Genomic DNA, 12107 nt, shown 5'->3' on the forward strand with positions numbered 1-12107 from the left:
TTCATCTTGTCCCCAGTCAAGCCATCCTTTTATATAGACTGCAAAAATATATAAACTTCTAGAGTTTTGTTTAATGATTAAAAATAATTGTGGTTGAACTTGATATTTTCATTTATTTCTGCCTTATTGATTCCGACTTTACTCCTCACTTCCAGTCTAACTCAGCAGGAGCAATTCAAAGCGCAGCAGGGGGCTGGAGCAGGAGCCTCTCCAATGATCCAGAGCTCTGGTGATAGCAAGGAAGTGGATATCTTACGGATGCTTACCAAGGCCAAAGATGAATATACCAAGGTGAGGTTTCTTCTGTGTAAAATATCCTTTGGGCCATGATAACATGACTCCACCTCTTGTCATTTTGTCTTCTAATGGATTTATGTTCTTTTTGTAAAATTACTTTGCAAACACCAAATAATTACAGGGTGTTGGAGCAGTATGCCTGATGTGGTTTTCCCTGACAAAACATGCAAAACAATTTCATGTTTGTGAATCAGTATCTTCCAAGGAAAATAATACATATAGGGATTTTTGGTTTTCTGTGGGGGTATTATTAAGTGATCATAGAATCATAGGACTGGAGGCAGGGGTGAAAGTAACTGAGGCCACTTACTGGTATGGGGCGGGGCCTCGGGTGGAAGGGGCAGGGCTGGGGGGTTAGCATCCTCCACCCAGCCTTTCCAGTCTGGCTGGCCTGCGCTGCCCAGGGCTTCCGTGTTGATTTAAAGGGCCCGGGGCTCCGGACGCCGCTGCTGCCATAGGAGTAGCGGCGTCCGGAGCCCCGGGCCCTTTTAAATCACCGGCCCCTGGGCAGCTGCTCCCTTTGGCCCCCCACCCCCCGTTGGCAGCCGGGGGGGCCAAAAGGGGCAGGAACGTTAAAACGCTTCTGTGTCCTTTGCTGCAGCAGCACTTTAACATTGCCGCCCCTTCCCCCACACCCTCCGTCGGTGGCCCTGCCAGTACGGACCCTACCAGCAGGGCCGCCAACAGGGGAGGCAAAAGGGGCAGGGACATTAAAACGCTGCCGCGGCAGCACTTTAATGTGGGCTGGGTATGGGCCGGTGCGGGTTCTTACCGGTACACAGTACCGGCCTGTACCGGCTCACTTTCACCCCTGACTGGAGGGGACCTTGAGAGGTCATCTAGTCTAGTCCTCTGCACTCATGGCAGAATTAAGTATTGTCTAAGTCATGTAAGCTTATGGGATACATTTTAGTGACTTTGATTTTGACACATGAATCTCACATTCTCCTTGCATATTCATTGGTGCCTAAGAGCTGTAACTTTGGTGTGGATGACATGCTCATGGTGGCTTCTAGCTGCTGGGAAGTTATTCTCAGTCTCTTTGACAACTATCTCATGTCTTTTGCACACATTAGTTTTGGTTGAGAAGACCTCTAGCATGTAAGTAACTGTTTTTAAATGTAGTTGGTGAGATGTAGTTTAGTCATTGATGGATGGAAATGAAAAGGTTTGAAACCTAGTATAATTCGACCCCACATGCTTCCTCTGTGTTCTGGAGTTTCTAAGACACCTAAGTAACTAATGGATTAATTAATTTTCTTCTCTTTATTACTGAGCAGCCCAGAATGTTTTACCTTTCAGAATAAAAGTCTAATCATTTCAATTATTTATATCAATGGTGTAAACTATTTCAGAGCCTCCGTTGGATCCTGCTGCTGTTTCCTGTCTTTCATATGCAGCACCGTTGAATAATGAGCTCATAACATATAAGAGTTTTGGGTCTGGGAATATATATATATTTTTAACACAAGCAATTTAAAGAAAGGTGATTTTATTTCTTTTGTGAAATGTGGTTACTAATAAGATTTTAAGCAGGGCTGTAGTGAATTTTCTCAGCTCCCATGAAATGTAGCCTTTGTTTCTTGTGGCACAGCTGCTTTTGAAGCCAGCATCTTGAGACCTGTTCTGTGAGGTGGGTTTAATGCTTTAAACAGACGACAAAAAGAAGACTTGTTGGTATAATTTAATCCTGAATTGGTACCTAGGCTTGGATCAAAACTTTTTTGCTTCGTATACAATAAAGTGTTTACAACTAATTTGAATAGCCACTATTGAAAGAACTATAATGGTACCTTCTGGAAAATCTAGAAAAACATTAGGCTTGTGCTCAGATACCTTGGTGATGAATACATGATAGAGGAAATTCTCTCCCTCTCCCTTTATACATATAAATGTATGTAGTAGGATATAGAGGAAGAGAAATACAAAAATATTTTGTTCAGAGATATGTGTGCAAACAAACTCTTGGAATATTTTGTAAATTTGCTGCTGCTGCTTATGCCCCACATAATCCTATGTTTGTGGCATCATAATTGGTTGCCAAGGAAATATTCTGCAACAGAGCACTTTGCCTTCAGCTGGGGCATACGCAGCAGGAATAGCTGACCTGGTACAGACTAGAGATCATGTTTTCATGACAGTGTCCTTAGTAACATAAAATTAGGAAAAGAGGAGCGGGACAAATTGTGACACACAGATTTATTTTTACATTAAATCAGGGGTATCATTTCAGAAAATTTCGGGAGGAGGGGTCAAAGTTGCATCAGCATCCACAGCATTGTTATAGGATATATTATATCCTGCAGAGTTCAGGGAAGGGGCAAAAAGTGAAAGACATAATGGAGCATATAGACCTATGAAAAGTCAGAGGAGGAAGGCAAACCAAGGTCTGGGGGAGGCAGCTATCCCCCTTGCCTCATAGCAAATGACACCCAGGCCTCAAGGCCACTATACTTCACAACTACCGTGATTTTTGGCCACTTCATGACTATTACGCTTTCTTTCCAGCTTATGTCTCAAGCCAGTGATTGTGCTGAAATCAGCTTGTCAAGTCTGCTTATTAACCCTTCTGCATCATCTGTGATTCGGAAGGATAATGGAAGCCTCGTGAGCCATAGAGTAGGAACAGACAAAATAAACAAGCAGGTTTCAGTGCATTCAAGAGGTGTGTTTTCTTTCATTTAAGTCCAGTGGTAAAATTCTCCAAAGAGCCGAAGTGACTTAGGACTTAAGGCCATGTCTACATTGCCAGGCAGCTCAGACTAAGGGGGTGAGAATAGCAGTGTGCATCAAAGTGCTGCACTGTAATTCCCCGTGTGGATGCTGCATGCACAAATTTAAAGGTGAAGGAAGTCCAGAGGGATCTAACAAAGCTAGGTGAATAAACAACACAATGACATATGCCGTTTGGTGTTGATTAATGCAAAGGAAACTTTTCTTAACACAAATATCTATTTTAATGTTATTGGCACACACTTCCCTCTTCCATACTGGATCTTCAAATTGTTGTTCTGATGTTGTCTTTCTAAGCCATCTATATGTAACTGGTTTTAAAGGGCAACTGCAAAGCAAGAGTGAAACTTTAGTTAAGCCCAGATTTCTGCCCTGGCACTAAAGGTTCCTGACACGACTTCCCACAAGGACAGAAGGTTCCATTAACCAGGCCTTGGGGCATTGAGCATAGAAATCAGTATAAACTAATTTTTTAAGAAGTTTCTCTTGCCCTCTGCAAAATCCTCTTGGTACTTCCTAGTTCATTTGAAGAGCTCCTAAAATTCACCATTATGCGCCATCAAATACCACTGCACTTGGATTGACAAGACTTCTGACATTTGAGATACCCCGGACATCTTCAGTGAACTAGTGTATACTAACAGGTTTTCACAACGAGGGGAAAAAACTGTAGCAGGTTAGCTTATGTAGCTCTCTGTGCTGAATGCTGCCCATCCAGCCTAGCCAGAGGGCATTCAGTACAGCATTTTATGGTTAACTCAAGTTCCATTTTTGCTTTGCAGTTCTCCTTTCAGGGCAAAGTTTACTTTTTGGTTGTCATAGTTTCCCAGTTCTGTTGCTTGAAGCAGTTGCTGACCTTATGCCAGATGGGCACAGCATGAAGGAAGATTCAAGAACTGAAATAACGTTTTCCACTTCGCTGCTAGCAACCCTTTTGGCATGTCTGTGTTTGTGCCTCCAAAAACCAGTGCTGAAGGCAGCATCTGAGCTAGAGGTTGAAGCAAAATGGCAGGAGCCCAGGTGTATGAATTGAACTTTGGTTCCCCTTCATGACATTTCCTCCCCTGAGCACCATTTTAGGAGTTACATGCCTGGCCACACAGCCACTAAACTATTTTTGAGAAGTAGTTGGCAGTTATGGCAGTTCCCTCAAGCACAGCATTCCATAGAACCAGGACATAAATATGCTGCCTTCTCTAACGGCCCTCAAGATCTTCTTTATTGGCCTCCTCATGCAGTCATTGAACCAATCTGTCCCTCTCTTTCTCATTAGTTTTCCCATGTTGATAGGTGTATTAGAAATGGATGCACTGGATAGTTTTCAGTCCACTCTACCTTGTATATCTCTCAAGTTTATTTTTAACTGTTTGGTAGCTATTCTGGCTTATGATCAGTCCTTTGATCCTGCCAGGTTTACGTCTGCTACCAAGACCACGCAGTCATTTCTTTAGTAGTACTATAGTACCTAGGAGCCCTTGCCATGTCCAGGACCCCACAGTGCTAGGCACTGGATAGACACAGAATGAAAAGATGGTCCCCACCCTAAGGAGCTTACATTCTAAGACAAGAGCCAGTACATGGATATAGACACATGGGGGAGTACAACGAAACAGTAAGACTTGGGTCAGCATGATAGGCAATGGTCTCTGAACACCAAAGGCCTAAGAGCCCAATTGTTGTAATAATTACATAGGAATTGCCATACTGTATCAGACTCGTGGTCCATCTGTTCCAGTATTCTACTTCCAGCAATGCATAGAACCAGATGCCTCAGAGGAAGGTGCAAAAGCTCAAAGTGAACAATTAAAGAATGACCTGGACATAAGGAAAGCTTTTTCCTAACATTCATCAGTTAGAGTTTGGTTTATGTTCTGAAGCTTGAGGATTTATAGCTCCTCCGCATTTTTGTTTGTTGTGTCTAATTAACTTGTTCTTGTTATTAGTACAAATATTTAATCCTTCTGTGAATCCTGCTTATCTGTTGGTCACAGTAGTATCTTGTATCAGAGTTCCACGGGCTAATACTTCTTTCTTTATTCAGTGCATAATTTCCTTTTATCAAATTTCTATTTGTTGTTAGTCAATTATGAGAGGGTAAAGAAAAGCATTTGATTTACTTTTTCTGTACTATTCATTATTTTGTATACCTCCAGCATGTTTCCTCTTCTTTGTGCCTTCTCTAAACTAAATATTCCCAGTTTCTCTTCATATTTTAGTCTTTCCATACTGCTAATCATTTTTGTCAAGCATCTCTGAATCCCCCTCTGCTTCTGCCCTATCCTTTTTGAGATAAGAATACCAGTTAACATATCAGTATTTAACAAGCGAACATATTGACTCTCAAATGCTAACCAATCAAATACTTTAATTTTTTTCCTTAAGATTTTAAGTATAAACTATACTGTTATCTGACTGTCGATGGCATGAGACCGTTATCTAGAGGAGATCAGCAAGTATAACCCTCAAACCCTAGAAAAAAAGATTTAAAATATAGTCCTCCCTTACAACCCTGTTTTTTAAAAAAACAGAAACTTGTAAAAATAGTAAACAAAGTGATTTATTGTACGGCCAAAATAAACATTATTTTTATAGGCCATCTCTAAACTTTGTTCCATGTAATTTTCAGTGGAAAAACCATAGGATACCAACTTTCAAACTGACACACTCATGTGCTCTAATCTTCTCTCCATTTCCTTTTCCTTTTTTACAACCAGCAGTAATCCACACAGGAGCATTAGAGAAAAAGAAATATGTGTTGAATTGCAAGGCTTATGCTTTTTTGAGGGTGGCAATTGTCTCTCAGTAGAGCTATATCTGCCAGGCAAGTTGAAATTATGAGGTTATGAAAGTACTAATGTAAAATATGTAAGAGGTGCCTATTGATAGCCTATAAATATATATGCATATAAATCCTTCAGGTACCTAAACTACTTACAAGCCATAACAGAACTATCTGTTTACTGACAGAAAACGTGTAGCTGTGGTCTGGTCTCTAGGGTGCCAGGTTGGTTTTGCCTTAAGTACAGGAAAAGGAAAAGATGAGGAAGGGAATTGGGATTTTTTTCTTTTTTAAAGGCTCACATACAAAGCATTGTGGTCTTGAGTCCGTAAACTTACATATGCTAACGTTTCTAGCCAATGAGATTGACTTCTATTCAGTATCCTCATTTATCACAATCAGTTGTCAGTCTTGCAAATGGTGGTATTTCTTGAAGATTTAACCAATTTGGGATTTTGATACAAAGTTAGGGGAGAACATCCCTTAAGAAAGTGGTAGTTTCTTTCATTCCAAAATATGTTTTATTTCTGTTGCAGTGTAAGACCTGTTCAGAGCCAAAACAAATGACCAGTTCCTCTGCTATCTATGACAACCCCAACCTGATCAAACCAATACCAGTGAAGCCCAGCGAAACTCAGCACCAACAAGTACCTCAGCAAGGCAAGGTACACTTTAATTTGCACTCTGACTAGTGCTGCCATAACATATCAGGCACGGGAGGATGCTTGTGTAGATCAAATAGTACAATAATGTGAAGTGGAATAAGGGTAAATGGGATGGTCTTAATGCAAAATTAATATCTCTTTACAAAAAATAGCTTTTCTATATAAAATTAGGTTATTTAAAACATAGATGTTGTATGCTGATTTAAACAAAAATAATTGATCTCTCAAATCAGGAATGTTGTTGTGGTTGCAGGCAGACCCCCAACTAGCCAGTGGAACAGGGCTTATTTTATTATTCATTCATTAATTTAAATGTGTACAATTGCCTTTCCATACATGATAGATGCCTTTCATACAACTTAAAATACATCACAATGCAAAGTCCAGCAAGCTACATCCATTCTGCCATGGTAAGGAGAGAGACAGAAAGTGACACTACTTCCCACAAGGACAGAAGGTTCCTTCCTTCCCCTTCATAACCTTTTTGAGCTTTTCTAATATTTTATTAGTGACTGTAAGAGGAGACCCTTCTCTCTAGGCATTGAAAGTGAAGTAGGTACCTTTTTTCTGGAGGTAGCATTTTTCTCCCAGACGAGGAGTTTCAAGGCTGTTTAAAAATCCTTTCCTCCCACATGATAGAATCATTAAATAATCCTCTTGAGAGGAGGAAGTATGGGTCAATTATCTTGGCTGTTTCTTAGATACTGCAAGGTAACACTTCAGACAGTTAACGTAGCTTCTGGTGCAGACAAACTATGTTCACTTATTCTCTTTTTCCTCGCAGAACATGGACTCCGAACCACAACACTTATCTTTGACAGCACTGTTTGGAAAACAAGAAAATCCTACCATTTACCAAGATCTCCCAGAACAGTCACAGAAAAAGCACCAACTTAATCTTTCCATCAGGCAGAGGGTAGTGCGTTCGCTGTCCTATGAGGAACCTAGCAGACATTCACCCTCAGCAGAGAAGCAGCTTTGCCCAGCTATTCAAAAACTTATGGTGCGTGGGACAGACCTTCATCCACTCTCTGAGCTTCCTGAGAATCGACTGTGTGAAAACAGCAATGTCCGCTCCATAGGGGAGGTTTTCACTGGACTCTTCCAGCCTGTGACTTCTCATGGTATTGTAGCATCTCATCCAGCCCAGGACACAGCTGGCACTCAAAGCTTGTTACAGAAACTGCAGGGACAGTCAGGATCAGTGACCAAAATGGACCCAAGTGCAACAGGTACTGTAAGTTCAACAGCTTCAATCTTCAGCAGGACTGCTGCTGCTACAGCATCAGCAGCACAGATAAATAACATGACCCAGCCACATCTGGTATATTTCAATGGCTCTCTTCCAACCCAGACTTTAGGACCTCAGACCATTGGTAAAGAACAGTCCAAAGTTCCTAGACAGCCACTTTCCCTCTCTGGCAACCAGTCAACCAATTCTGGAGTGATTTCACCCCAAGAGTTACTGAAAAAACTCCAGATAGTGCAACAGGAGCAACAGTTACATGTGTCCAGCAGACCTACCTTGGCAGCTAAGTTTCCTGTAGTTACTCAGAACACCAACACTCTAAAACCTTTGGACTCCTGGATAGACAAGACATCAGGTGCACAAAAGCAGAGCCCTCTCTTTCAGGTAAACGTGATTTAAGGAACTAATGCCTGTGGGGAAGGTATCTAGGAATCTTTTGAGCTGCAGTGCAACAGAATTCAGTTTTATAAGGCTGTTCTCTAATTCCCATTATTTCTCTCCTACCCCAACAAATCTCAGGCCATCAGACTCATTTTCATTTTATTTTGCTCTTGTACCGCTGGGGTCTGTGAGCCATATCCAAGTTAGTCTCAACAGAAGCAATGCTCCTATGCCAACATTAAGAAGTCCTGATTTCCCTAGCTTTAGTAATGTAAATACTGAAGGGTCTAATCTTTCCAGATCACTAATGACCATAGATGCTTCAGGCATAGATTTTTCTTACGCACTTAAAATATATACCTAATTACTGGCTTTGTGTCATTGTTTTCAAGTTCTAGTCAGATGAGTGTCTCATACATGTGATTCAGACTCAAAATGAGTCAGCATTCCCCTTGCCCAAAGTGCCCCTTGTCCATGAATTTAAACAATGTATGGAAGCGTTTCTTCACGTTCATATAAGAGCTAAAGCCGGAACAGATCAAAACATAAAAAGCTTTAGAACAGGACCAGTGAATCCCACCAATGTGATGTGACAGTGAAGAAGTTGGTTACTGCCTCTGTAGGGGACCTGATAGGACTAATCACTGGTTCTTGTATTTAACATTGTAATTTTGATTTTCTTTTCTTTTTGAACATCTTCAAATAATACTCTATCTAGGTCTGTGTTCCATCAGCATGATTTCTCTGATTCCCTCAATTAAGTAACAGTCCATTCTTTTCTAGCCACTAAGGATGAGGCAGTTCCCTACATTGCTAATCTGATTTTCTTGTGCCATAACAGCTACTTGTAGTCATTCAACAATTTTCTACTTTTTATATCAGTGTTTTTATTGAAAAATATTTCTAGTGTCTCTTTTTATCTTTCAAAAAACTAAACCTGAATGTTGGTGATTGTGCTTCATGGAACTGTCTGGCTTTGGTGCCTTAGAAAATTCAAGAAACTTGAGGAACTGTACTATTCCTATGGTGTTTCAAGAACCACCACAAGTGCAGTTACAAAATGTCACATTATAGTTGACTATTACTGCTGTCCTTGTTGCCGGAGCAGAACAACAGCTAGTTTAGCTTCCTTGTAATGGCTTCCACTCTCAAATGTCCTCACAAAAAGTCCAGTTCCAGAGTGAGCATCTAAAGACCCTCTTGGCTTCTTTGTTAACTGATAGTCTGGAAGGCCTGTAATTGTGCTGGAACCTAGCAGCCCCACTGGAAAGCTGATTGCTCTACAGTTCTGGTGAATGAAGTCCAGAAGCTGTGAGTAAGGATGTTACTTTGAAGAGCCAGAAAACTCTTCAGAAATGCTCCAAATTTGTGAATACTGAGAAGAAAAAAGTTGCTAACTTTATTTTCCCAACTCACTCAAATATGGGCACACTCTTCTTGACTTTCCTCACTTTACCAGACTAGCCATAACCATCCCTTTTTACTTTAGAGAGTCTTGCTACTCGGAGAAGTCTGAAACGAAATTCTTTAATCAACTTTAATCAAGTTGATCAGAATTCTTTAATCAACTAGCCAGCAATTTGAAGCCACATTTGTCACTAAACCCACTGGTAAGAGCTGAAAATTTCCAAACTTTGGGATTCATTTGGGTAATTCTTTGTATGGTCATGTTTTCTGTGGGTTAGTCGGTGAAATTTTGCAGAAACAATTGCTTACAAAGGTGAATTTTGACTTAGCCACCAGTGGAGATTACTATTTGCGGTGACATAACTAAGGGCTTGTCTTCACATACAGCGCTACAGCAGCGGAGCTGTACCAGTGCAGCTGGGCTGCTGTAGCGCTTTAGTGAAGAAGGTACTACACCAATCGGAGAGCTTCTCCTGTCAGCATAGTTAATCCACCTCCTTGAGAAGTGGTAGCTATGTCGATGTGAGAAGATCTCTTGTTGATATAGCGCTGTATACACTGGAAGGTTAGGTTGATATAACTGCATTGCTCAGGGATGTCGATTTTTCACACCCCTGAGTGACTTAGTTATACTGATACAAGTCTGTAGTGTTGACCTGGCCTCAGTCCTAATGAATAAAAACAGAACATAAGAATGGCCATATTGGGCCAGACCAGTGGTCCATCTAGCCCAGGATCCTGTCTTTCAACAATAGCCAATGCCAGGTTCTTCAGAGGGAACAAACAGAACAGACAGTCGTTGAGTGATCCATCCCCTGTTGTCCACTCCCAGCTTTGGGCAGTCAGAGGCTAGGGACAGCCAGAGTATGGGGTTGCATCCCTGACCATCTTGGCTAATAGCCATTGATGGACCTATCCTTTATGAACAGATCTAATCTTTTTTTAAACCCCATTATAGTTTTGACCTTCACAATATCCCCTGGCAACAAGTTCCACAGGCTGATTATGCATTGTGTGAAGAAGTACCTCCTTTTGTTTGTTTTAAACCTGCTGCCTGTTAACTTCATTGGGTGACCCCAGTTCTTGTGTTTATATGAAGAAGTAAAGAACACTTCTTCGTTCACTTTTTACACACCATTTGTGATTTTATAGACTTCTATCAGATCTCCCCCCTTAGTCATCTCTTTTACAAGGTGAAAAGTCCCAGTCTTATTAATCTCTCCTTATAAGGAATCTGTTCCATACCCTTAATAATTTTTGTTGCCCTTCTCCGTACCTTTTCCAATTCTAATATATTATTTTTGAGATGGGGAGACCAGAACTGTACACAGTATTCAAGGTGTGGCCATATCATGGGATTATATAGTGGCATTATGGTATTATCTCTTATTATCTATCCATTTCCTAATTGGTTACCTTTTTGTTAGTAACTAAGTCACAGTAACTGCTTTTGTTTTCACTGGGTGAGGGAGATTGCATGCTATAAGTGTGAGAAGTTGTCTAACTCACTATGAAACGTGCACACAGCATGGCAAAAACGAGCTATTCCAACCTAGAAAATAGTCAAGGGTCAAGCTAAACATTATAAACCAGTTTGTACTAATAGGAAATAGCAAAAATATAAGACATCTCAGAAAAAGAGATTGATATTGATAAGAGTGATAGTGACCTCATTTTGCATGTGTTTGAAAAGGGCAAAAAAGCAGTAATTATATCTGGGTAAACCTGAGTTGGAAAGTACAACCGTTCAGAATGGAACTTGATACTGGGTTCATAATCTTAGTAATTTTACTAGAAGAATTCAAAGAGAAACAGTAGCTGAGAGCAAAAATATGTAAAGGGGAAAGTCATTCCAGAGATTACAACTGTAAATGTGCATAAAATGCAACAACAATTATTATAATTCCAATCCCACCTTGCTTGGCAGAGCATTACTCAAGAAGATTCATATTGACTGACAGGAGATGGCTTTATTGGCTGAGACACCAACAACCACTAGTGTACTACCTTTGAAACATTCAGCGTTGTTGAAAAGACCTATTACAGACTATAAAAATGATTAAGATCTGATTAATCATTAGTACCACTACCGACCTAGATTCTGTAAGGCATGACCTATTCCATTCCATTGGGTCAGAGAGTAGACACAAACTTAGAAAGACTAGTTAGAACAGGATTTCCTATAGAATTCAGTGACTTGGCCAAGCAAGTTATACCTCTTATTGAAAAAGATGGGAAGGTAAAAATCTGTAGAGACTTTAAAATCAGGGTCAGTCCCTCTCAATGTGTCTCAGTATTCTTTACTATAGACCAGTGGTTCCCATACTGGGGTTCGTGAAATGTTACAGGGGGTTCTCGGGGGAAAAAAATCCCTAATGGCGGACGGAGCTGTCCCTAGGGACCCCAGGCAGCACGGGGTCAGCAGCCCAGAGCCCGTGGACTTCCAAGGGCTAAGCAGATCAAAGCAAGCATATCTATCACATAGAGGAGATTTAAACTTCAAGACTCCTTATAAGAAATAGAAAGGGAGGTGGATATTTTTGGCTGTTTTTTAATTTAAATAGGCAGCTAGTATTGTTTTTAAAATTATTATGAA

At 40.7% G+C, this 12107-nt stretch overlaps 1 protein-coding gene across 3 annotated transcripts in view; it reads left to right on the forward strand.

The window, feature by feature from the left end:
* Positions 1 to 12107, forward strand: part of DCP1B (decapping mRNA 1B) — a 58035-nt gene that overhangs the window by 34607 nt on the left and 11321 nt on the right. For all 3 annotated transcript variants that reach the window (XM_074938778.1, XM_074938786.1, XM_074938792.1), the window contains 3 exons: positions 156 to 291; positions 6346 to 6474; positions 7259 to 8107. In XM_074938778.1, the coding sequence (XP_074794879.1) occupies positions 156 to 291; positions 6346 to 6474; positions 7259 to 8107 (1114 nt within the window). The remainder of the gene's footprint in view (positions 1 to 155; positions 292 to 6345; positions 6475 to 7258; positions 8108 to 12107) is intronic.

This window comes from Natator depressus, chromosome 1 (genome assembly GCF_965152275.1).
Source record: "Natator depressus isolate rNatDep1 chromosome 1, rNatDep2.hap1, whole genome shotgun sequence".
Classification (NCBI taxonomy): Eukaryota; Metazoa; Chordata; order Testudines; family Cheloniidae; genus Natator; species Natator depressus.